We start from the raw sequence: 27,918 nt of genomic DNA on the forward strand, positions 1-27,918 counted from the left end.
CTGCCTTCCAGAGCTGAGGCAACATTACGCGAATATCCCTCAGCTGGCCATACAGTTTTTAGATGGATATCGGTTGAACCTGCCGATTTTTAGTGCACATATATTGTACCTGTAGGCGCTCTGTGCTGCCATATACTACCTCCATTGGGTATGGTATTGTCTACCTAATGTGGCATCCAACAGAACATACCACCGTTATGTTTCTGGAAGACCAACACCCCTACACCATGGTATGATCCAATCCAAAAGAACACCCACGCGGAGCCATTTATTGGGAGAGAGGCGATGCTGAGAACTTTAGGAAGATGATCTGGTGCTGCCGTCTAGAAGGATCCGACAGTGGCATCTGCAGGGGGCCCTATTGGCATGGTAGTTGTGGAGCAGAAGTCGGACCGGTCACAGGTTTCGGCAGTCCCCCGAACATTTTTAATGGCAGCTTCAGTTTCTTCTATCGTCCATATGCTACAGGTGTGGGTAGTATGACCTTGTGCATGGGCCCTATTGAACATCGCATGGCCTCTTATACAAAGGTCATTGGGCAGCAGGGGGTGACAATGAGCACAGAAGAGGACTTCTCCCAGGTCACCGACAATGTGCTTCCTGTTGAGGCATGATGGGACCATTGACCGGAATTCCACTTAAGGGGTTTTCTACGTTTAGAAAAATACACCCTGTCCACAGGGTGTATTGCAGCTATATACTGTTTTATAGCTGAGCTGCAATACCCAACACAACCTATATAGACTGGTACGGCGCTGTTTCTAATTCTAGATTTCCTTTTGAATGCGCCCTTAGCGTTTTTTTATTTATTTTTTCTCCCACAGGTGGAGCGGCCTTTATGCAGTTTTCTATTGACGCAGGCCTGTAATCGTGTTTATGACGCTTCTAAATTTAGAAATTAAAATTAATTATAAGAGGAATCGTTAAGCCCACCGGCCCCGTTATGTGTGATGGTTAAATCGTTGGCCAGCAGCGCGTGCGATGATATTTGCCTTGTTATAGAAGAATCCTGGAAGCCTCTGGTGTCTCTGGGAAGGGAGAACGCCCAGATAAAGGGGTTGATGGTTTCCATCTGCTCCCGGGATCCTCCTGGGAGTCTCTCATTACAAGCTCCTATGGCTTACCACCGCCACCTCCTGCTTTTCCTGCTGCGCCCATTGATTTCAGATATTCTTATTTGGGATGTAGAGTGAGAACCTGGAGAGAGCAACTAATGGCCGAGGAGCCAGAGATCTGCAGAGCGCATAAATAATAAAGCAGCGGCAGAGCTGAGGGGCGGACTCGGACCTCACAGACAAGAGCCGTGGGATAGACTCCCAGCCTTCATTGCAACTTACGTTTTGGATCGCAGATACGTTTCGCACCACTAGACTCCTTAAAGGGAGCTAAAAAATGGCTGCTTTCATCCCCTTTTGGCTATGGGTTGTTTGCGGTATTGCATCTTGCTTCGTTCACTTAAAGGGGTTGTCTCCTCTCAGACAATGGGGGCATAAGCGAGGATATGCCTCCATTGTCTTATGCAGTGGGACCCGCACCTATATCAGGAACGGAGTGGGGAGAGCTGTGGCTGGAGGACCCCGGATTTCCCAGGGTCCATCCACCACCAAGCGCTGCTCGCATAGAAGTGAATGGGAGTGCACCGTGTGTGACCGGCCACCATTCACTTCTATGGGCCTGACGGAAATAGCCAGGCCAGCGCTCAGCTGTTTTCGGTGGCCCCATAGAAAATGAATGGAGGGTGCCATCCCACCGCTTTCGGGGCTCCGTTCTCAATATAGGTGCGGTCCCAGCGGTGGGACCTGTAGCTATAAGACAATGGGGGCATATCCTAGCGATATGTCCCTATTGTGTGAGATGAAACAACCCCTTTAAATAGGGTTGCAGTACCACCTGGGCAAGAGTGGCGCTGTTTAAAAAAGATAAAGAAAGCAGCCATGTTTTCTTCCTCTCTAAAAATCTATAATCGTTCTGCCCTTACTGGAAGTACAATTCAGCTCTCCATGTCCTGAACTCCTGGGGCAGGGCTAGTGCTTATACCTAGCAGCTAATATGAACAAGCAGAGCTGCAGTATAAAGCATGGGTTGGGGGGACTGAGCAGCATCCTGGGAAATAATGAAATAATATGTGGTATATATTAATACAGTATTTGTTGTTTTGTTTTTGTTTTTTATCCCCCAGGATGTTGAGTTTTGGGCTGATAACGGTGTTATTAAGCTGGGCCTCCTTAGCCCTGGAAACGTCGGCTGCGGTGGTAAGTTAACCCTTTCTTGCTGATGCCTGGTGAATTTATTGTTCTTATGAGAAATAGGTGGTGTGCATTTTGAGACGAAGCTACACTATAGCGAAAGAGCGCCACCCCTGTTTATAGGTTGTTTATGGTATTTCAGCTTGCGCTACTTTCACACTCGTGTTTTGGCTTTCTGTTTCTGCGATCCGTTCAGGGCTCTCACCAGCGGTCCAAAACGGATCAGTTTTGCTCTTATGCATTCTGAATGGAAAAGGATCCGCTCAGAATGCCTCAGTTTGCCTCCGATCAGTCTCCATTCCGCTTTGGAGGCGGACACAAAAACGCTGTCTGCAGCGTTTTGCTGTCCGCTTGACGAAACTAAGCCAAACGGATCTATCTTGGCACAAAATGTAAGTCAATGGGGACGGTTTTCTCTGACAAAATTTGGCACAATAGAAAACAGATCTGTCCCCCATTGACTTTCAATGGCGTTCATGACGGATCCGTCTTGGCTATGTTACAGATAATACAAACGGATCAGTTTATGACTGATGCGGTTGTATTATTGTAACGGATCCGTTTTTGCAGATCCATGACGGATTCGCCCAAAACGCGAGTGTGAAAGTAGCCTTAGTCTTATTCACTTAAAGGGGTTGTCGCATTAAGACAACTTATCCCCAGTCCACAGGAATGGGGGCAAGTGTCTGATCGGAGGGTGTCCGACTGCTAGGGGGGCTGTGCTCCCCCATTTGTATAGTGTAGCGGTCACACGCACGTGCTGCCGCTCTATGGGGCTGCCGGAGACAGACCAGCGCGTATACTCTGCTATCTCCGGCAGTCCTATAAAGCTGAATGGAGCAGCAGACATGCATGCTTGTCTACTGCTCCGTTCAAACAGGGAGCATGGGCCCCTGCTCTTGTGATCATTGGGGGCCCCAGCTGTTGGACCTCTGCTAATCAGACACTTGTGTCCTATACTGTGGTTAGGAAATAAGTTATCTTAATGGGGCAACCCCTTTAAACAGGCCTGAGCTGCAGTACCAGGCACGGCCTACGGACTGGTGTGGCACTGTTTCTTGAAGAAAGCCTGGTGATGAGGGGGCAGAAAAAGTCCATGGAAGTCTATTGCTTCTCTGTTATATACGAGCATGGAGATCCAGGGCGGTCATTCCAGCTTGCATAGACTGTATAGTAGAGAGCCTTCCTTAAAGGGGTTCTCCAAGACTTAAAGGGGACCTGTCCCCTCTCTTGATATGTCTATTTCAATAAATACATTTATTCCAGGTAATATAACAATTCTGGATCAATTTTCTTGCAACACTTTGTTGTATTGCTCCTCTGTTATTCCTCCTGGTTACTTACCGGCATTACCAGTTGGAGGGGGGTGTTGCTCTACACTCTCAAACTGTCCAGTAAGTGCTGCCTTTATCAGACTGCAAAGGGACACACCCCTTTGAGTAGAATGGTAACACCCAGTCGTTAATTTATTCATGGATATCCAGAAGGAATAACAGAGGAGTGGTACAATGCAGAGTTCTACACCAAAAAATGCTCCAGAATTGTAATTTCATGAGAAATACAAAGCAGGCTTGGACTGGACCACCGAAGAGGCGGGGGATTCCTAGGTGGGCCCCCAGTCTCCTACGCCCAAGATGGAGTAGTAATTTCTCCTTTGTCAGGAGAGATAATTTTTGTAACCACTAGTTGGCAGTATCGCACAGTGATGCAGCCTCCTACTGGTGTACATTGTACAGGAGGCCCCGCAGTATCTTCTAGACTTCTGGAGCTGCTGGCTATGAAGGAAGAGAGAAGGTGTCTGTCTTCCTGCTGTCCGGAAACTGTGGCTGCTGGACAGAAGGACTCCTCTGTGGTGCTGGGCTGATTTTCTCAGCTGTGTGACAGATGTCCCACTCTAAAAGCACCCCTAATATTGAATCTTCTCCAGTTGGCCCCCTAATACCCCTGCAGCTGCTCCAGGATCACGACTATTACCCTGCCTCAGGTGACCCTAATGCCTCTGCTTTAGGTGCACCCCCATTAGTGCCCCAGCTCCAGATGCCCGTCGATGCCCCTACTCTAAATGCACTACTAATATTGCCTCTTCTCCAGTTACCCCTGCTCCAGGTTCCCCACTATTACCTGCCTCAGGTGACCCTAATGTCTCCGCTTCAGTTATGACCCTCCGTTTGTGCCCTTTTGCTCACGTTGATCCTCTAGCACCTTTGCTTGGGCTTTGTTAAAGGTTATGACTGCAAAGAGGTTGGACTTATGCCCCAAACATTCTGCACAGTGCGTCATATTCTCCAGTATTGACACGTATGGTTTACATGGCGGTAGTGATGATATTCCGTATTTACAGGCATCACTGCTGCCATGTAAAAAGATACTGGTGGTGGAGGAGTTAAAGGGGTTGTGCAGGTTTTCAAGTTATCCTCTCCACACCATAGGGCATAACTATATGATCAGTAGGGTCTGATTCTGTGACCCCCAACTGATCCCAGGAATGGGTCCTGTTCCCCCTCTTTATGGTGTGACAGGCCACACATACGCCCTGCTGCTCCATTCATTCTCTTTGGGACCACTGGAAATAGCCAGCGCTGTACTCCACCATCTCCAGCGACCCCATAGAGAATGGATGGAGAGGCAGGGCAGATGCTCGACCTGCCACTCAATCAAGAAGGGGGATCAGTGGGGGCTCTAGCGTTCAGACCCCCACGGATCACTTAGTTATCCCCGATCCTGTGGATACAGGATAACTAGAAAAGTGGACACAGGCTATTTAACAGGCGAGCATTTCTATTTTAGGCTACTTTCACACTTGCGTTCGGTGCGGATCCGTCTGGTATCCGCACAGACTGATCCGCACCTATAATGCAAACGCTTGCATCCGTTCAGAACGGATCCGTCTGCAAACAGCTTTTTCAGATCTGAGTTTTCACATTGTGAAAACTCATATCCGACAGTATATTCTAACACAGAGGCGTTCCCATGGTGATGGGGACGCTTCAAGTTAGAATATACTAAGAACTGTGTACATGACTGCTGCCTGGCAGCACCCGATCTCTTACAGTTACCCCCTCAGGTGCCGCAATTAATTCATTGGTGGCCAGTGCGGCCCCCCCTCCCTCCCTCCCTAGTATTAAATTCATTGGTGGCCAGTGCGGCCCCCCCTCCCTCCCCAGTATTAAATTCATTGGTGGCCAGTGCAGCCTCCCCTCTCTCTCCCCCCCCCCCCCCCCCAATTAAAATCTCCCCCATCATTGGTGGCAGTGGAGAGTTACGATCGGAGTCCCAGTTTAATCGCTGGGGCTCCGATCGGTTACCATGGCAGCCAGGATGCTACTGCAGTCATGGCTGACATGGTTACTTAGCAATTTTAGAAGCATTATACTTCTAGGGAGGGAGGGGGGCCGCGCTGGCCACTAATGAATTTAATACTAGGGAGGGAGGGGGGCCGCGCTGGCCACCAATGAATTTAATACTAGGGAGGGAGGGGGGCCGCACTGGCCACCAATGAATTTAATACTAGGGAGGGGAGGCCGCACTGGCCACCAATGAATTTAATACTGGGGATGGAGGGGAGGCCGCACTGGCCACCAATGAATTTAATACTGGGGAGGGAGAGGGGCTGCACTGGCCACCAATGAATTTAAAACTGGGGAGGGGGGTGCCTGGCAGCACCTGATCTCTTACAGGGGGCTATGATACGCACAATTAACCCCTCAGCCCCCTGTAAGAGATCGGGTGCTGCCAGGCAGCAGGGGGCAGTCATGTACACAGTTCTTAGTATATTCTAACTTGAAGCATCTCCATCACCATGGTAACGCCTCTGTGTTAGAATATACTGTCGGATCTGAGTTTTCACGATCTAACTCAAATCCGATGGTATGTTCTAACATAGAGGCGTTCCCATGGTGATGAGGACGCTTCAAGTTAAAATATACCATCGGATTGGAGAAAACTCTGATCCGATGGTATATTAATAGGGACTCCTGACTTTACATTGAAAGTCAATGGGGGACGGATCCGTTTGCAATTGCACCATATTGTGTCAACGTCAAACGGATCCGTCCCCATTGACTTGCATTGTAAGTCAGGACGGATCTGTTTGGCTCCGCATGGCCAGGCGGACACGAAAACGCTGCAAGCTGCGTTCTAGTGTCCGCCTGCTGAGTGGAACGGAGGCGAAACGGAGCCATACTGATGCATTCTGAGCGGATCCGCATCTACTCAGAATGCATTGGGGCTGTACAGATCCGTTCGGGGCCGCTTGTGAGAGCCTTCAAACGGAACTCACAAGCGGTGCCCCGAACGCAAGTGTGAAAGCAGCCTTAGTTTGACACATATTTTGGGCCAGATTTTTTATTTTTATTTAATTTTTTTTTATTTTTTACACCTAAAGAAAACCTTTTAAGGATAGGGAATGTGAAAAAGATGAAACAGCTATGACATGACAGGTAATAAGTGTCTGGTGGTGGTCTGACTGCTGGGATCCCCATGATCAAGGGAACGTGGTCTTAAAGGGCTTGTCTCACTTCAGTAAGTCGGGTTTATCATGAAGAGAAAGTTAATACAAGACACTCACTAATATATTGGTATTATTCATATTGCCTCCTTTGCTGGCTGGATTCATTTTTCCATCACATTATACACTGCTCGTTTCCATGGTTACGACCACCCTGCAATCGAACAGTGGTGGTCGTGCTTACACACTATAGGGGAAGGCTGGAAGTGCGCATAGTCCATCACCTTTACCTATAGTGTGCAAGCACTGCCACCGCTGCTGGATTACAGAGTGGTCAAAACCATGGATACGTGCTGTGTATAATGTGATGGAAAAGGGCCAATATGGACAATAATAATACATTAGTAAGTTCCTTGTATTAATCCTCTCTACATAATAAATGCCATTTTTTTGAAGTGATGCTGCCCCTTTGTGTGCTAAACTTAGAATAGAATAGGGTTAGGCAAACAATGTCTTGGTGTGTGCATTGTGTGTTTCCTCTGTGTGATAGGAACTGCATGTGTCTTGTTTATCCATATATGTGTAAGGCTCCTGTCACACTTGTGGTAGCAGGGTCCGGCAGGCTATTCCAGTGGGGCAACAGCCTGCCAGATCCGTGCTTACTCTAGCCCACCGTGCCGCCGGAGGTCTGCTCCAGCCCCATTCACTATAATGTGGGTGGGCCGAAGGTCTGGCGGCAGGATGAACCCGTACATGAGCTCTTCCAGAATCTGACCCTGTCCATTCATCACTTTAAGTGTCTCAGCTGCGTCCTTGTGCTCCCTGGTATCAGCCCTCTTCTTACGCTCTCCCCCAGCTCCATCAGCAGCTATCATGGGAGATTCACTTTGTCCTCTCTGGGGAATACTAAACGTCCATTTAATTCCAGTCAGTCACTTAGTAGAGGTCCGCAGTCTTGTTTCTGGGACGTCAAGATATAGTATACTATATGTATATACAGTGAACACACACACACACTGTATACTATATGTATATACAGTGATCCCTCAAGATACAATGTCCTCAGGATACAATATTTTCAGGATACAATGGTCTTCTCTGCCCCACCGTAAGTTGAAACCAGACTCCACATACAATGTCTCGGACACTTCTCTGGTAACATAGCTGGATTAGTTGCTAGTTAGCAGCTAGCCCTGGATGTTATATGTAAGGACTTGCTTTATCTGTCTTAGTTATCTGCTTATTTTTCTTACATCTTCATTTTCTCTTATGTTGGATGATATTTTGGGGCTTTGGAACTGATTACTCAACTTACAATGGTTTCAACATACAATGATTGTCCTGGAACAAATTAATATTGTAACTTGAGGGACCACTGTATTCTATATATTTAATACATATCTATATACTATAAAATGTTTAGGTTATATATATATATATATATATATATATATATATATATAATGCAACAGCTCTCTGCAAACCAAATAAAGTACAAAAAAAAATATTCTACTGCTTCGCTTATTACGTAAATTAGAGATGCTTGGCAAATACATTTTGTACAAAATGTGGGCCCATCTGCCGTACGTCAAGGCGATCTCTGTAAGACGGGAACCTAACACTAAATTCTACCTGTTATGTGCCATGACGGCCACCATACAATTCAGGGAGTGCAGGTTCCACATGCATGCTGGGCCCACCATTTTGTACAAAATGTATTTGCCAAGCATCTCTAATTTACATAATAAGCATAGCATTAGAATACTTTTTGTACTTTATTTGGCTTGCAGAGAGCTGTTGCATTGTATTTTTTACTTTGTGTTTTCATCCACAGCAAAGTGCACCTGCGATTGGGATTTGCTGACTGACCCCCTTTTTTTTTTCTTTGTGTGTGTATATATAGATAGATAGATAGATCCAGAAAAACGAGCGGCACTCCGTTAGATAAAAGCAAGTGAACCCTTTATTCACCTAGGTGAAAAAAGGGTTCACTTGCTTTTATCTAACGGAGTGCCGCTCGTTTTTCTGGATCCATTGATTGGGGTAAGAAGTCCATCCCCCTGGGACGTGCACCCGAACCTTCTTTCTCAAGCCAGTGCCGCCATTTTTCTTCTACACTATATTTATATATATATATTTATATATATATATATATATATATATATATATATATATATATATATATATATAATAAAAAATTTAGATTGAAAGTCATCATAATTTTTTAAAACTGACTGGTGATATGGTACAATTTTTCCCATGACTTTTGAACAAAACAAAAAAAACAATGTTGGGGTACATTCACACGACCGTGTGTAATCCTTTCAGTTTTGCGGTCCGCAAATAACGGAACCGCGTTTCCGCATTTTGCAGACAAATGACTTCCGTTTGTGTTCCGTATGTCTTCCGTTTTTTACGGTCCTCAAAAAATGGAAGGAAAAAAAAAAGATGGAGAGGAAAAAAAAGACCCATTAAGGCCTTCAAAAATACGGAAACAGATCCGCAAAAAACAGATGACACACAGAAACCATTCCGTATGTCATCCGCAATTTGCGGATCCATTGACTTGAATGGGACTGCGGACCGATCTGTGCGGACAATAGTAGGACAAGCTTCATATTTTTGCGGACTAGAAATGCGGAAACACTGATGCAGACAACATACTGAACGTTGTCCACACATTTTATTCACCCATAGAAATGAATGGATCTGCATCTATTCTGCAAAATGCGGATCGGATGCGGATAAAATTATACAGTCGTGTGAATGTACCCTTAGTCACAAATGTAGTTACGAGGCTGGTCACGTTTTTACCAGGTTTTTTAGGTGAGGAAAAAAAAAACACCAGCTCCTGATGTTGCATGGAAGTCTATGGGAAATATTATTGAGGTTGTGCCAAGTTGGCATTTTTTTTCACCATAGACCTCTATTTATTTATTTTTTGACCTGTTTGCAAAAAATGCAAATATGGTGTTATTTATTGGTATTTTTTTGTCACAATGTCTGTTCCCTATAAAAGTGACATTAGAGGAGGGAGGGGGGGGGGCACATAGTTTCCTAGATAAAAATGTAAGCTATGAAAAAAAATATTTAAAAAAGCTGTTAAAAAGCACCAGGTGCTGAAACATACTACTTTGACAAAAAATTCCACAAACACACATTGAATAAAATAAAACATAAATGGTGGGTGCTTTTTGGATGTTTTTGTTTTGGCCCCCTAAAAAAATTCCAGGCCAAAAACATAGAGGGGCATTTATCAAAACTGTTGCAAAGGAACCTGTCTTAGTTGCCCCTAACAACCAATCAGATTCCACCTTTCAGTTTCCAAAGGAGCTGTGGAAAATGAAAGGTGGAATCTGATTGGCTGCTATGGGCAACTAAGTCAGTTCTACTTTATACGGCTTTGTTAAATCTCCCCCATAGTGTGGCAGCGCCAGAAGTTTCGGATCAGTAGCCAGAACTGATGCTCCATCTACATGGACCGTCGGTTCTTGAACTTGATGTGTTGGAAGCAGGACAAATGGGGAAGAGTAAGGAAGTGGGCGACCTTGACAGAGGCTATATTGTGACGTCTTGACGGCAGGTGCAACAAAATGGCCGCCCTTGTGGGGACGTTCCTGACTTGTGGTGGTTAGCACCTACCAAAAGTGGTTCAAGGAAGGAGAAGCGGTGAACCAGAGACAGGATCATGGGCGCCCAGAGCTTCTGAATGTACTTCCATCCTTACAAATTTCCGAAACCATGATCGGTCTATGAGGCGACTTTCACACTGTAATGCGGTCCAGCAGAGAATCTTCTCAATACTGGAAAAAATGGTTCCACTTAGTCCTCATGCATTCTGAATGGAAAGAGATCAGTTCCGGATGCATCAGGATGTCTTCCGTTCCGGCAGCATTCCGTTTTGTGACCAGACATAACCGCTGCAAGGTGTGGTTTTGTGTCTAGTCATAAAATTGGATCCGGCACTGAAAACAATGTAAGTCAATGGTGATGGATCCGTGTTTTTATTATTTTATTTTATTTTATCTGTCACTTATTGACTTTCAATGTATATAGTGATGGATCCGTTTTCTTCAGTTTTTTTTTATTTCACACAATACAACATAACGGATACATCCTGACATGCAAAATCAAAACGGATCAGTTAAATTCCGGTATTGAGATCCGGCAGAATTACCAGCGCAAGTGTGAAAGTAGTCGAACTTTATAATACAATAAAAACTAGAATAAAAGAGAAAAATAAAAAAAATTATATATTTATTTTGGTGTGTTTTTGAGCATAATGGACCGCAGTGCACGTGTTAATTAACCTCCGTTTTTTGTGCATAGCTCTTCAGACATGAAAATTATAGATTTTTCCACTTTTTGGTGCCGTTCGGAGCGCCCCCTCCAGCGTGTCAGATGCACTACAGGTGATGTCAGTCTGTGGCACTCTGTGATTTAGTATATGTGACTGGCGATAAATGAGATTTACGTTTAGCCCCATCTGGGGCGGCGGCGCTCTCTCATGTCCCTAAGTGGATCATGTCACCTCAGAGCGGCTCGTCACAAGCCTTTATAGCTGTAATGAGCCGTCGCAGGTGTCTGGTTCTCTCCGGGAGGGCGGCAAGGACCATCTGGGTGAGAAGCCTGGAGACGTATTGATTGCACATAAAACCTTTAGCCAGGGATGCATTAGTTAGATTATCAATTAGCTGATTAGAGTATCGGGGACCCTGCCATGAAGCAGTCCCTCGTATGTCACTCTGGTCGTAGAGGGGGGGGGGGGGGGTCGTCTTGTCATTGGCTAGCTCTAGAGAACTCGACCCTGGACAGCTGCCATAGTAAGCTTACACACCCCTATTTGCCATTTTTTTTTATCATAATAAACCCACATAATACCTCCATATAGTGCCTAAACAAAATGCTGTATAATACAGCCCTCATAATACAACATGTAGTATATGCAGGATCCAAAAAATAGCCACATAATGTGGTACTATAGTGCCAAAAAACATATACAGCATCCAAAAAGTACCTACACGATACTGTCATATAGTGACAAAACAATACTGTTATATACAGCCCTCATATTACAACCATATTGATATGCAGCATCTAAATAATGCCCACATAATATGCACAAAATATCCACGTTACTGCCATATATTGGCAAAACAATACTGCAATATACAGTCATCATAATACAACTATATAGTACCCAAATAAAATGCAGCAAAATATGGCCATATAGTGCCAAAAAATACTGCTGTACAAAGCTCTCATAAAACATCCATATAGTGCCCAAACGATATACAGCATCCATAAAATACCCATATAATATGGCTATATAGTGCTTAAACAATACCTTTCCATGCAGTCCTTATAATACAAATAATGCCCAAATGATATGTAGTGTCCAAATAATACCGACCTAATACAGCCATATAGTGCAAAAAGAATACAGCTCGTGTAATATTACCATATAATGCCCAAATGATACTGGCAACAATATGCCAAAAATAATACTGCCATATACAGTCCTAATACAACTATGTAGTTCCCAAGTGATATTTAGCATCCAAATAGTCACATAATACAACCATATAGTGCTACGATACTGCCACGTACAGCCCCCATAATACAACCCTATAGTGCCCAAATGGTATGTAGCTACCAGGTAATACCGACATAATACAGCCACGTAATAATACAGCCATATAGGCGCCTGTTACATCAATATAGTGCAGAATTTAAATAATATCCACATAACACAGCTATATAGTTTCCATATAATACTACAAGTTAATTCCCAAATTATAAGTGGTTTATTTAATTGCGGGGGTTTGCTCAATTTGCCATCCCTTATAATCGCCCTTTCTGGTGTATATAGAGGTTATGCCTGCCTGGATAGTTCTCATTCCATGCATCGCCCCCTAGAAGAGGCTTTTCCCCAAAAAATTCAAGAAAGCACCTTTTCTGTACCTTTTTAAAAATGTGAAAAACGTTTTTAAATATCTTGCTTCTAGGCTGAGATATAATCACTGGAAGTTACAGGCCTGAAGTCTGAGGCTGCACTACTGAGACATTCTAACTCTCTCTTCTGGTTTGTGTCAGGTGCTAAGTTATCGTGGAGACTTTCTTTGGATAGTGAGCTGAATCCACACAGTGTCTCCTGGTCGACGTTGCACCTGATAACAATCAGGAGGGGGACGTGTTATCAAAATCTTTCAGTAGTGCAGCCTCAGGCTTTGAACCTGTATCTTCAATTGATCATATCTCAGCATAGGAATAAGATATTAAGAAACTGTTTTCACATTTTTTATGTACGCCAAAGGGCCTTTTGTTTTTTTTTTTTGTTTTTTTTAGTATGTTTATCTGGAAGATTTCCTTGAAGATCAGGTCAAGTGCAGATCTGCAGACTCAGATTTATCACATTACGTATCCAGAACTTGACACCCAGCTCTGATATATGTGGCCTTGGTTGCGGCTCCCCTCTGGGAATCTAATATCTCAGAGATGCAGGTTGTGTTCTTGGATTTCCCTGGGGTCTGATCTCAGCTTTTTGTCCTTCTCTGATTCCTCCAGTCGTTGCTAATTGGATTTCTCAGTTTTCTCGAGCTCCGGCTTCGCATGATTTGCACATTATATTCTTTCCTCCACGGTGATGAGGCAGGTATCGGCATAGAAATGAATAGTGACATTGATTCTCATTAGAAAGAGGTGCCCCTCACTGGCCACAGGGCGAGATAGCATTCTGTGCCATGTAGAGGAGGGCACCATGCACGGTCTGCTCTGTGGGAAGTGTCATCTAGTTTGGGTTCTGTTAAAGGGGCCTCGCAACCTTTTTCAAAAGAATTGTTGAAGAGGATCGGTCCGCTCTCCTGATATGTCAAAATCCAGATATTTTTCTCTAGAAATACATGTTGCGTCATTCCTCTGTTATTCCACCTGGGGGCGATAACATTCTCTTTGTCTCACATCCCAACACACAAGTATACTGCCTGCACTTATTGAATAGTGTGAAAGTCCCGCCCCATTGACAAGTAGAATGGTATCACCCAATTGTCCGAGTGTTCAGAGGAACAGCAAGAAGTAGAATTATTTTATGTAGAATGCATTTAATAAAACCGTTTTGAAGGACTCCGCACTTAGAACTCAGTTATTCCTCTTGGAAATGTATGAATAAATTGACAACTGGGGGAGATACCATTTCCCTTGTAAGTGGGTGGTGACCCTACAGACTCTGTAGTCTGTTGGGATCCACCCCATTGACAGCTGAGAATGGTTACACCCAGTTGTCGATTTAGGTCTATATTTCCAGGAGGAATAACAGAGGAAGATGCTCCAGAATTGTTATTTCATGGAGAAGACAAAGCGGTCCCCTTTACGTGACATTTAGCCCTGTTGTCTGAGAAAGCCGGGTGAGGATCTGATTCCTGATGGACCCTGTTGACCTGAGTTAGATCCTTCGAGGGTAGAACATTTTGGAAAGTCTGATAACAACCCCAGTAGTGTGAATAGAGCCTCACACAACTGCGGTCTGTGGCAGGTTTGCACATCAGGACACTAGCAAAGCTGGGCGGCAAAAGCCATGTGGAGAATGTAATGGTGGCCAAACACCAGGTCAATGATAATTAAAGGGACATCTGTATTTTAAAGGAAAATGCTATAAAGGATACCATGTCTTGCAGGGCACCAGTGATTTCTGCGTGGCACCAGACAAATTCATCATGAACATGACACAAGATCACATCAGCGCAGGTAATCTCCGCCATAGATGGACACTTGGGTGGGAGGATGCCACTGATGATGCCCAGTAACTATACCTTGTACTTGTCTTTGCAGAAGTCGTCCATTATTACTTGTACTGCAGCCAGAGTCTGAAGAACCCCTTCCAGCAGGTACACGGAGGAGACCCCAGACCGTATGTCACTGTGAATCTGCCAAAATCTGACACTAATCCTCTCCCCCTTCTTTTCAGACCCTGAACGTCTTCCAGAAGTCGCTGACCACCATGCAAATCCAGATACAAGGCTTACTTCAGTTTGCCGTGCCCATATTTCCTACTGCCCAGGTAGGACTGATGTAAAATAGTTCTGCACCAAAATAAATCTGTGTACAGTCACCACTAGGGGGAGCTAACGGTGTAGGGAGTTATACAGCTAGTATTAAACTCAGTGGGAACTGGATAAATCTGTGTGCAGCGAGCGCCCTCTTGTGGCAGCTGTAGAAATGTCCCAGCAAGCAGGAGAGCTTTTTCACCATGGAGCCCATAGTAGGAGCATGGTCATTCTTCACAAGGCCATAAATATTTCAGGGGGCTTTCTATACTAGAAAATTTGATTGCCGATCCGTCAGTGCTTGACCTCCCAGATCCCCACCGGGCAGCACAGTGAGTGGACGAGCGACAGTACCAGGTACATCTGCTTCCACTCCACCTATAAGAGGAGGCAGCTCTTACAGTAGAGTCATGGCCCCTTCATTTTGTGGTTTGGTCCAACAAGTCACACTAAGGATGGGCCGTCAGTTTTATAGTCCCTGTCCCTTTAAGGAGTAGTTTCTTCTGTGACTTTTATGGCATGGTGATAAGATATGCCTTAAAAGTCTGATAGCTGCAGGTAGAACGGGGCCTTAAAGGGAATGGATGCAGGCTTGGCTTTCTCCATGTACTGGTATGTGACTTCTAAAAATAGCCAAGGAGAAAGAAGAGGACATGGAGGGACCCTGTTCTTGAGACAGAAGCAGGTTCCATACCTGTCAGACATTTATGGCATGTCCTATCAAAATGCCATAAATGTCTAAGATGGTATTACCCCTTTAAAGATAAAATTCTGCCTTCCTGCAACAACCACTAGGGGGAGCTTACAATCTTTCTGAGTACAGATTTATTAATAAAGTAATTATCTCTTAATCCACAAACCATCTATCCACATAATAGGTGATGAGTTTATGACAGCTAGGAGTCCCACTGATGAGAAGAACTGAGGTCTCGTGTCCTCTGAGTATGCACGGTGAGGCTTCAGTCAAAGTCTATGGGACGGACCAAGACAGCTGAGCACTGTACTCTATATGAGTCAGTCCAGTAGACTTCGAATGGGGCACATTCTCTTCCACCAATCCATTCAAACAGGGGACACATAACCAGGGCCGCCATCAGGGGGGTACAGCCAATACCCCAGTAAGGGGCCCAGACCCTGTGGGGGGGCCCGGCCAGTTCCAATAAAATAAAAATAAAAAAAACTTTTTTTTTTTTCTTTTCTTTTTTTTTTTCCATCCCATTTGTCAGTGACTTGAGTTGAACTTTATTGCATCGCTAGAGGGGGGCAATTGATTATTCCTTGCTAGTGATGTCCGGTTTATGAACGAATCATTAATTTGAATCGATTCAGTTCACTGAACCGAACGAGTCGATTCACCTGACTGAGCCGATCCGAGTGAAACAGCTCTGTCTGACCTAGAACACAATAGCAGAGCCACTGGCAGCAGGGAGGGGAGGGGCTCGGGAGGCGTGTAATCTGATCCTAGAGTGGAAGCTGCTTCTGCCAGCCCCTCCCCTCCCCGCCCACCAACCAATCAGAGCTGAGTCAGTGAGTCACAGCACACAATAGCAGAGCCGCTGGCAGCAGGGAGGGGAGGGGCTCGGGAGGAGTGTAATCTGATCCTAGAGTGGAAGCTGCTTCTGCCAGCCCCTCCCCTCCCACCAACCAATCAGAGCTGAGTCAGTGAGTCACAGCACACAATAGCAGAGCCGCTGGCAGCAGGGAGGGGAGGGACTCAGGAGGAGTGTAATCTGATCCTAGAGTGGAAGCTGCTTCTGCCAGCCCCTCGGCTCCCCGCCCACCAACCAATCAGAGCTGAGTCAGTGAGTCACAGCACACAATAGCAGAGCTGCTGGCAGCAGGGAGGGGAGGGACTCGGGAGGAGTGTAATCTGATCCTAGAGTGGAAGCTGCTTCTGCCAGCCCCTCCCCTCCCCGCCCACCAACCAATCAGAGCTGAGGCAAGCACTAGTAGCTCTGAGTCTGAGTCACACAAATACACAGAGTCTGAGAATCGAATGAGTCACAGGTTAAAAGAATCTAAAGATCCGACTACAAGCAGCGTTTTGGTGTCCGCCTCCAGAGCGGAATGGAGGCGGAACGGAGCTAAACGGATGCATTCTGAACGGATCCTTATCCAGCTATTTCAAAGGCTCCAAATTATTTATTTTCATATTGATCCTTATGTCTTCTCCTTGGCTCAGCAGCTCGATGTTGTGGGGTCTTTGCTCGGGGGTAAAATGCAAAGCTGTTTTCTGGATTATCCCACAGGGCCAGGATCCTCCATCACTTAGTGTTATTAACCCCTCCCTTGCCAGCCCACCCAGCCCTATTTAGCTTTGTGTTCAGCTTTGAAAAAAATGGTTAGGCCATGAAGGGGTTAATTAAGTGTTGGAGGGGGTGGGGGGTGTTATTGTGCATATTGTGTTTGGGATCCATTTAACAAGTTTGACCAGTTGGGTTTGAGAGTGGTTGAGTGTCATCCACAGATCCCCCCATAACAGTGTGTCATCAACAGATCCCCATAACAGTGTGTCATCCACAGATTCCTCATAACAGTGTGTCATCCACAGATTCCTCATAACAGTGTGTCATCCACAGATTCCTCATAACAGTGTGTCATCCACAGATTCCCCATAACAGTGTGTCATCCACAGATCCCCCATAACAGTGTGTCATCCACAGATCCCCATAACAGTGTGTCATCCACAGATTCCTCATAACAGTGTGTCATCCACAGATTCCTCATAACAGTGTGTCATCCACAGATTCCTCATAACAGTGTGTCATCCACAGATCCCCCATAACAGTGTGTCATCCACAGATCCCCCATAACAGTGCGTCACCCACAGATCCCCCATAACAGTGCGTCACCCACAGATCCCCCATAACAGTGCGTCACCCACAGATCCCCCATAACAGTGCGTCACCCACAGATCCCCCCATAACAGTGTGTCATCCACAGATCCCCCATAACAGTGTGTCATCCACAGATCCCCCATAACAGTGTGTCATCCACAGATCCCCCATAACAGTGTGTCATCCACAGATCCCCCATAACAGTGTGTCATCCACAGATCCCCCATAACAGTGTGTCATCCACAGATCCCCCATAACAGTGTGTCATCCACAGATCCCCCATAACAGTGTGTCATCCACAGATCCCCCATAACAGTGTGTCATCCACAGATCCCCCATAACAGTGTGTCATCCACAGATCCCCCATAACAGTGTGTCATCCACAGATCCCCCCATAACAGTGCGTCATCCACAGATCCCCCATAACAGTGTGTCATCCACAGATCCCCCCATAACAGTGTGTCATCCACAGATCCCCCATAACAGTGTGTCATCCACAGATTCCCCATAACAGTGTGTCATCCACAGATCCCCCCATAACAGTGTGTCATCCACAGATCCCCCATAACAGTGTGTCATCCACAGATCCCCCATAACAGTGTGTCATCCACAGATCCCCCATAACAGTGCGTCATCCACAGATCCCCCATAACAGTGCGTCATCCACAGATCCCCCCATAACAGTGCGTCATCCACAGATCCCCCCCATAACAGTGCGTCATCCACAGATCCCCCCCATAACAGTGCGTCATCCACAGATCCCCCCCCCCCATAACAGTGCGTCATCCACAGATCCCCCCCCCCATAACAGTGCGTCATCCACAGATCCCCCCCCCCATAACAGTGTGTCATCCACAGATCCCCCCCCCATAACAGTGTGTCATCCACAGATCCCCCCCATAACAGTGCGTCATCCTCAGATCCCCCCATAACAGTGCGTCATCCACAGATCCCCCCATAACAGTGCGTCATCCACAGATCCCCCCATAACACTGTAACAGTAAACCTTGTGCTTTTAAGGTGTTTTTTCTTAAATGTGCCGGGGAAGATTGCTAGGGCAGATTAGAACAGGTAGTGTAGTTAGTGTTAGTGTAGGGTCCTGCTTAAAAGAGTCTACAATGTCGTGGTAGCAGGCTTCATATTATTTGGTCAAAAATTAATTCCTTACTGAAATCGCTGATTATCACTTTTTACTGTCTTTGTAGTTGTAAAAAAATAATGAAATTGGGGGTAGGTCCTTGGGGGTGGAGGGGAGGTGGAGTCAGGACGGATTCTAAAGGGGCGGGGTAGGAGGGGGGGCCCGGGCCTTGAGCTGTGTAAGGGGCCCCAAAATTTCTGATGGCAGCCCTGCACATAACCCCCGTTATTGTGATCAGTGGGGGTCTCCGTGGTCAGGCCCCACTGATCAGACTGATTATTAGTGTTGATTATGGGATTCATCCCCTTAGAGCTGTATAAATCCGCATGTAGTTTGCTGCCCCTAGTGGTGACCAGTGATATTTCAAAGACATTTTTATTTTTATTTTCAGCTAATGCTTATAATCTACAGCACAATGTGTCTTTTCTGCCTGGGCACAGCTGGGGATTTGTTACTCGTGGCAGTGAATGGACCACATGCTGTATTTTGTCCTCTACAATCATCCTGCATTGTTCTCCACCATAATTATATCTGCATGAAGTATAAACCTATATACTGACCCCATCCATTTAGTGTAAAAATCTTAAAACCACAATGCTGTTCCTTGTGCTTCTTCCAGAAAGATCTCCAGGGCATCCAACTGCTGCTGAACACGTCTGAGTCTAACCTGCACCAGCTCACCGCTCTGCTGGACTGCCGAGGACTCCATAAGGTACGGGGGAGGGGCAGGGGGCGACAGAGCCATTTTCCAATTGTGCCATTTTTATAAAACCCTACACTTCCAATTATCCGGAATATCTGGTAATCCGGAAAACATCTTCTCAGGATTACTTGGAGGCCCTTATCGGCATCTGCTACGACGGAGTGGAAGGACTTCTTTATCTCGGCCTCTTCTCTCTCCTGGCAGCATTTGCCTTCACCTCCATGGTATGTGCCGTACCACAAGCCTGGAAGCATCTGGTGGCAAGGTGAGATTTCTAGATTGGCTGTTATGCCATAATCGTACTCCAGGGGGCAGCACATGAAAGGGCAGTTGGTATGTGCTCCCTATTAAAAACAGAGGATCACCTGTGGGTCGTAAGGGAATTGCATTTCGAGCAGTTGACTAATTGAATATAGGAGCTGTTTATAGCAGACTGTACACGCCAACAGCTGACCATAAACACTGCTGTCAATTATTAAGTCCCCCTCCCCCATGGTGATGTCCTACATCCTTCAGATGCCTCTAATGAACATGCCGTGATGCTATCCGCTGAGGGATGTGCGATTTACTCCCGGGCGTTTTTTTTTTTTTTTTCAGAGACCGCGATTACAACGACATTGATGAGGAAGATCCCTTTAACCCTCAGGCCCGTCGCATAGCGGTGCACAACCCCAACCGGGGGCAGCTGAGGAGCTTCTGCAGTTACAGCAGCAGTCTGGGCAGCCAGGCCAGTCTGCAGCCGCCAGGTCAAACCATCTCCAACGCTCCCATGGCCGAATACATGTAAGTAGTAGTTGCTAGAGATACCAGTGTAGAAGAGCTGTGTTTGTTATCTCGTACAACCACCACCTAAAGGTGGTTCTCTATAGCATAGGTTCAAGGGGTAGATAACATGTAGGTAGGTGTCAGCAACCTCTGCCACTCCAGCTGTTGTAAAACTTCAACTCCCAGCACGCACACTTGCTCGCTGTTGCAGGAACTCCCATAAAAGTCAATGGAACATGCTGAGAAGTTGTTTTTTTTTTATGATTTGTTGGGAAGTGGTACTTGATTTAGAATCACCTAAACCAGGGATGCCCAACCTGCAGCCCTCCAGCTGTTGCAAAACTACAACTACCAGCACGCTTGGACAGCCTACAGCTATTAGGGCATGCTGGGAGTTGTAGTTTTGCAACAGCTGGAGGGCAACAGGTTGAGCATCACTGATCTAAACCAAAGACTAAACTCAGATGGAAATTCAGCTCTGCTACATCTGTAGGTTTCATCTTCCAATTTGCCATCTGGAAATACAGCTCTAAACACCCCCAGCGATCAGCTGTAATATATGGTAGTAACTGTCAGCAAGTGTTTTGTTCCCCTGCAGTGCCACCACAGGAGAAATAAAGCATTGCACTCTTCCTAGTAAAATTAAAAAACAGCCTATGTAATGCAGGATCGGCTAGGTCCTCCAGAGCTGAAGACAATCGCTCTAGGTCAGGCATGCTTAACTTGTGGCCCTCCAACTGTTGTAAAACTACAACTCCCACCATTCCCTGCAGTAGGCTGGTAGCTGTAGGCTGTTCAGGGATGCTGGGAGTTGTAGTTTTTCAACAGCTGGAGGGCCACAGGTTGAACTGTTTTTTGGAAGAAAGCACCCATGTTCTGGAATGTTTTATAATTCATTTAACCATTTATTACATTGTACTGAATGCTACTGGCCCTACAGTTTCTGCACGACTAAATCCGCGTCTCTTCTGCTTTCTCTTAAAGGAACCAAGCAGCGCTTTTTGGTGGTAATCCTCGCTACGAAAACGTTCCACTCATCGGGAGAGGATCGCCCCCACCCACGGTACGCTGGGCCTCTGAATCCAAATCCTTCTTGTAGCCGCCTGCTGACAGCTTGTACTGCGGTCATTTAAAGCAATACAGGATAGTGTGTCAGGGCTTCACTGTCCTAGTCCTTTATCTAAATACCTGCCAGCGTGGGTTTTTGATGCCCCCACTTGGCACTTAACACCTGACTTGACACTCTATGCTTCTGATGGTATTTTCCCAATATTTCCAATAAACTAAATTATTATCAACAGCTACTTGTATGAGATCAGAAAAAAACATGTCTGCTTCCTTCCAAAAACAGCGCCACCTTTGTCCATGGGCTGGTATTTCAGCTCGGGGCAAATACAGGTGAATCGGTCTGTGCTGCAATACCACAAACAACCTGTGGACAAGGGTGACGTGGTTTACCAATGATACCTTAACGTGTCTGCCATATCATGAGGAGTGTAAATTTAAAAAAGGGTGGTTCCTCTGACGCCACCTCGGCTTCAATCACCAGCTATATGCCTCGTGCCTCTCCTAGTACTGTTATAAATTAATTTGTCCTCCTCCATGACTGCTCACCAATGTTATTAGGTATTTTGATCTTGGAACTGCGTGGATATGTGATTCCCATGGTTGCCCAAAGTGTGAGTAATGACAAGACCCCCCCCCCCCCCTCACCCTTGTGCCTCTTTTTGACCCCATGGGCCTTCAAAGGAATTTAGAGTACAGTGGTCTCATTTAAAAAAAGGAATAGATTAATGAAAGAGGTATGACTCCTTTATAAAAATCTGATTACTAGGGCAGTAATAGGAGGAATGTGGTTTGTGTCCTGCCAAGCCTGCTCTTAAGGTGGCCATATTACATTACATGTGTATCGGACAATTTTGGCAGGATGGGAGACAAACTGATGTGTATAGGAATGTCCTGACTCTGCCCAGATAAAGAAAGAAGGATCAGGCATGTTGGAGTTCAACATGCTCAATCCTTTTGCTGCCAGAGGAGTCTGACCCAGGCTTACTCCCCTCTTCCTATCAAAAACGCCTGCGCTCTCAGTCAAACTGAACGCACATGTGTGCGAATGAGTGTTTGGTTGACAGCTATCTAACATGTATATGTGCCCCCCAACAACCTCCTGTAAGCGTCTGTACTTGTCAGGCAGTGCCTCTGTCTCAGTTCATAGTCAAGCAGCCTGACAGAAGCCACGCCGTGACATTCCACGTTATCCGGCATTATTAATCAGATTTTTCAAAAAAGAAAAAATTTATGGAGAGAATCAGTTAAGACCCCAAAGATAATCCACTTGGTGGTCAGCATTCAACCATGGATGTGTAATGTAGGCACTAAATATACATTTTAACATGTAAATGGTGTTTTTAGTAATATGCTGCATTTTTGGAGTAATTTTGCTTGCCACTTGTTCACATGTATTCTGCCTGCTAATCCATCTTTTGTTTCTGCATGCTTGTTTTGGAGCTTTGTAATGTAAAACGTAAGTTGTATCACTGTCTGTAATGTCCAGTGTCCACCCACCCACTAGAGTGTCATAGGGTCAGAGTATATATGTTATATCAGTCTGTCTGCGGAGACCTCCCTTCCCCAACCAATCCAATCCTTATGGGTGTGCCACTTCCCTGTGCAGAACATCCCATTTATGGGATTGGGGTAGGTTCCCGCTCTAAAAATAAATATATATATATATATATATATATATATATATATATATATATATATATATATATTCCACAGCACATCCAAGGCGTAAAAAAGTAGAAAACAGCTTTATTTACCAGACCCGCGACGTTTCGATCCGCTTTCTGGGATCTTTCTCAAGCAGTGACATAGTAAGCAGTGCATATTTATACAGATTTACATAATTAGATAATCATCAAATTAATTACATTAGTCAAATTCAATAATCTCAAAATATCAATATAAAAACAATATCCATATACATTATGTACAAAATAATTCCATGATAAAATACAGTGTAGTGATGTGGCTACCAATGCCACTTTATAAAATCATCATAGAGTAAAAAAAAATCGTACCACCTTATCATAATTGTGATTACAAACATGTGTGGAGGTCTTCATAATGACCTAAAGTGTACAGGTGTACCTTAAAAACATATTGATGAGGCAGGTCCTAGGAGTGGGCGATGGAGATGGTCCACATGGATCTCGGCGTACTGTTCATCGTAATGCGCATGTCAAAGGACCTTTCAGAACTTACAGGTCATGTGATCGCGCATTGATCATTGTATTGCGCATGTCGCAGGACCTTTCAGAGTTCACAAGTGAGGAACAGAAGTATTTGAACACCCTGTGATTTTGCGTGTTCTCCCACTTAGAAATCATGGAGGGGTCTGAAATTCACATTGTAGGCGCATTCCCACTCAGAGACAGAATAAAATAAAAAAATTTCAGGCAATCACATTGTGTGATTTTTAAAGAATGTATTTGTCTTGCACGGCTGAAAATAAGTATTTGAACATCTGAGAAACAGCAAGAATTCTGGCTCTCAAAGACCTGTTACTGTGCCTTTAAAAAGTCCACCTCTAGTCCACTCATTAATCGAACTTAGTAGCACCTGTCTGAGTTCCTTAAAGACACCTGTCCACCCCACAGTCAGTCAGACGCCAACTACTACCATGGGCAAGACCAAAGAGCTGTCAAAAGACACCAGAGACAAAATTGTGGACCTCCACAAGGCTGGAAAGGGCTACGGGGCAACTGCCAAGCAGCTTGGTGAAAATAGATTAACTGTTGGAGCAATTGTTAGAAAATGAAAGAGGCTAAAGACAACTTCCTGGGACTTGAGCTCTATGCAAGATCTCACCTCATGGGGTATCACTGATGGTGAGAAAGATGATGAATCAGCCCAGAACTACAAGGGAGGAGCTGGTCAATGACATGAAGAGAGCTGGGACCACAGTTTCAAAGGTCACTGTTGGTAGAACACTACCCCGTCATGGTTTCAAATCATGCATTGACCGGAAGGTTCCCCTGCTCAAGTCATCACATGTCTAGGCCCGTCTGAAGTTTGCCAGTGACCATCTGGATGATCCAGAGAAGGCATGGGAGAAAGTCATGTGGTCAGAGGAGACCAAAGTAGAACTTTTTGGTCTAAACTTCACTCGTCGTGTTTGGAGAAAAAATAAGGATGAGTTGCATCCAAAGAACACCATCCCTACTGTGAAGCTTTGGGGGTGTTTTTCTGCGAGGGGACAGGATGACTGCACTGTATTAAGGAGAGGATGAATGGGGCCATTTATTGTGAGATTTTGAACAGCAATCTCATTCCCTCAGTCAGAGCATTGAAGATGGGTCGTGGCTGGGTATTCCAACATGACAACGACCCGAAGCACACAGCCAGGATAACCAAGGAGTGGCTCTGTAAGAAGCATATCAAGGTTCTGGAGTGGCCTAGCCAGTCTCCAGACCTAAATCCAATAGAACATCTTTGGAGGGAGCTGAAACTCCGTGTTGCTCAGCGACAGCCCCAAAACCTGACAGATCTAGAGGAGACCTGTGTGGAGGAGTGGGCCAAAATCCCTGTTGCAGTGTGTGCAAACCTGGTCAAGAACTGCAGGAAACGTTTGACCTCTGGAATTGCAAACAAAGGCTTCTGTACCAAATATAAACACTGACTTTCTCAGGTGTTCAAATACTTATGCTCAGCAGTGCAAGACAAATACATTCTTTACAAATCATACAATGTGATTTCCTGAATAAAAAAATAATAATTCTGTCTCTCAGAGTGGGAATGCACCTCCAATGTGAATTTCAGGCCCCTCCATGATTTCTAAGTGGGAGAACTTGCAAAATCACAGGGGGTTCAAATACTTCTGTTCCTCACTGTATATAATATACCAGATTTATCATTTTAAAAAAGTACCATTAAAGTGCACATTAAATCTCCCCCACAGTGTGTGTGTATATATTAGGGAGTTGGTATTTTTAAGCAATTCATGACCAATGTTGTATGTTTGCTCATGGTCAAAAGTTGAAGGGGTTCTCCGGGATTTACATATTGTTGACCTGCCCTCAGGACCCCCTTTGATCAGCTGTAGGAAGAGGCCTAGGCCTGTGGCGTCACATGGCTCCATTCAAGTGAACGGGGCTGGGCTGCAATACCAAACATAGGCGCTATCCAGTGTACGGTGCTGTGTTGGTATGCTGCAAGGAGGCCGCGGCACCCACGGGAGTGCTGCTGCCTTATCAAACAGTTGATCGGCGGGGGTCCTGCAAGTCAGATCCCCGCCAATCTGATATTTATGACCTATCCTGATTATAGGTCATCAATGAAGGCCTGACCCTCTTATCCACCAGAGCTCCATTAATAGAGTGGCCCCCCTCCATACACAGTGCCATAAACAACACTGCCAGTAGAGTGCCCCCACAAAAACAGGGCAAGAAGAGATGTAGGATTCATTTTTCGTGATACACAACTTAATGCTCCTGCTACATTGATCGATGGAGAGAGAAATGATCAAGTTCTGCCGCCACTAGGGGGAGCTCCCTGCATATTTGGGAGCAGCATGAATACACACATCAGCTCCCCCTAGTGGAGAGAATAGGCAAATGATAGTGACCGACAAATTTGGATTTCTGCTGGATGTCACGGAAACTTGCAGGTCGCATTGCAAACGCATTGACTATCAATGGGTGCAATGTAGCAGCACAACACTTCAATTTTGGCGTGTAGCTTTAGATACTCACCTTTATGCTTTACCCATAGGAAGGCATAGAGGCTGTGCATTCAACAAATACAGCAACCACTGATTTCACATGGGGCTGCAGCTAAAAAGCTGACGTCACCCTGGGTCCGATGTTCTGAAGATGATTACTGAGCTCTTTCTGTGGCCTTGGCTGTTTTCTCTGATTGCACAGGACTTCCTTCCCACCGCCTCCTGTTCATTAGCCGCTCCATTAAATATATAGGACGTTTAAGTGCTGCGGTTTTCCTGGGGTTAAGGACAGCATTACACAGCTGAGTAGCATGTAGTGTACACAGGTCTGACTGATAGACAGCAAGTACTTACCAAGGTCTAAAGCCCTAAACCAATCAACCCCTCCCCCACACTACAGCATTAATATATCCCCCGGAGCTGAGGCTGGTGTAATAAGGAGGGATGTTACTTGTGCAGCCCGCCATCACCGGCCTGGCAGGGTCGTCCATCCTGGATTTGTAAAATTTTCCGCCACTGACAAATCTGTTGTAAAATCAAAATACGAATGTAAGACATGAAGATTTTGTCCGTGGTGTAAATTTTATGGTACGTGTAAGGGTCATTGGGTGAAATGCAGGTTTGTGTGATCTCCAAACATCTTGAGTTAGCATTTCTTTATATCTGATGGAAATCCCCCAAACCCCAACCACCCATACCTTAATTTTAATTTGCATACACATTAGCACCCATAGAAGCTTGGCACACAATCATTATACCAAGAGCCACCACTAGGTGGAGCTCATAGCTTACAGATTTATATAGCTCCCATTGAATTCAATACTAATGAGCTCCCCCTAGTGGTAGCTTCATTTAGCCAGAATTTCACTAATTATCAAGTCAGGCATTAACTTTAAGTTGGTTATTCTGTGGAGCTCGATGGTTTCTGTCTCCCTGATACCCCTCATGGTCTGTATATGCTCCGTCGTATGTCTTGTGTATGATGCGTGCTTCTATATTGTATCGTGATTTCACCTAATTAGATTTTTTTTTTTTTGTTCTAGTATTCCCCAAGTATGAGGGCGACCTACCTTTCCGTCACTGAAGAGCCATCCAATATTTATGGCAACGAGTATCCAGCTTAGACCCCCCCCCCCCCCCCCCCCCTCACCCTTATCTGCCAGCTGACGGCGCAGCCTGTGGAGGCCTCCCCTCCTGCCAAGAGCTAATGGAGAAGTCTGTCATTTTTGGTTGATATAGGGGAGTAATGGCTTGCAAGCCTATCAGGCCGCAGGAAAATCCCATCTTACAGTGGACTGGACTATGGTCACACTATGGACATGACTTGGAAAGAAGAAATGCAATATAGCAATTTAAGTGTGTCTGAGATTTTTTATTGGGGGGAGGGGCATGAGTTGGGAATAATGGCTTTCCAATCTCTCAAATATCGTCCCGTTGCAATATTTATATGACTGAGAATACTAGAACAGGAATACCACTGCTCCTTGCAGGTCTGTATATGCACCTTGCCCTAAAATAGAGGAAGTGGCTGAGGTCTAACGGTTTGGCTCTATGGAGCCACCTGCTGGGAGACTGGGGTAACAACCACTCAATCATTTTTTTTGTTTTGTTTTTTTATCTAAACTCATATCAGTATTGCAGGGGCTCAGGAAACCCCACCAGCTGTGAAACTGATGTATCCTCAGCGTATGTAATGTTTTCTATGTACACTATTATCGCCCGCTGACAGCAAGGGTGGTGAAGCTATATAGACTGATATATGGTGACTACTTGTATTGTTTTTACTTGTTTAAAAAAAAAAATTGCTGCCCGATTTTTTGAGGCGTTTGCTTTATTTTTTATTACGTGTGACTTGTCTTTCTTCCAGTCCCTGGAAATAAACATCTTAAGGACACGCTGTAATATTGTCTATGGTATTTTATTAGAAGGGGAGGGGGATCCAAAAAAATCTGAGTTGTAGTACCAGACATGGCCTGTGAATAATGGGGTGAAAGTCGCCAACACCTTTTAAAGGG

General features: G+C 45.3%; 1 protein-coding gene across 1 annotated transcript; it reads left to right on the forward strand.

Annotated features, from left to right (window-relative positions):
- The first annotated feature begins 2,160 nt into the window (after positions 1 to 2,160).
- On the forward strand, positions 2,161 to 27,797 carry TTYH2 (tweety family member 2). The gene is made up of 9 exons (XM_044299340.1): positions 2,161 to 2,252; positions 14,367 to 14,436; positions 14,521 to 14,576; positions 14,657 to 14,749; positions 19,330 to 19,422; positions 19,536 to 19,678; positions 20,011 to 20,196; positions 21,163 to 21,241; positions 26,947 to 27,797. The coding sequence occupies exons 1-9, from the start codon at positions 2,181 to 2,183 to the stop codon at positions 27,025 to 27,027; spliced, it is 873 nt and encodes a 290-aa protein (XP_044155275.1). The 5' UTR covers positions 2,161 to 2,180; the 3' UTR covers positions 27,028 to 27,797.
- The last annotated feature ends 121 nt before the right edge of the window (positions 27,798 to 27,918 follow it).

Source organism: Bufo gargarizans, chromosome 6 (genome assembly GCF_014858855.1).
Source record: "Bufo gargarizans isolate SCDJY-AF-19 chromosome 6, ASM1485885v1, whole genome shotgun sequence".
Classification (NCBI taxonomy): Eukaryota; Metazoa; Chordata; class Amphibia; order Anura; family Bufonidae; genus Bufo; species Bufo gargarizans.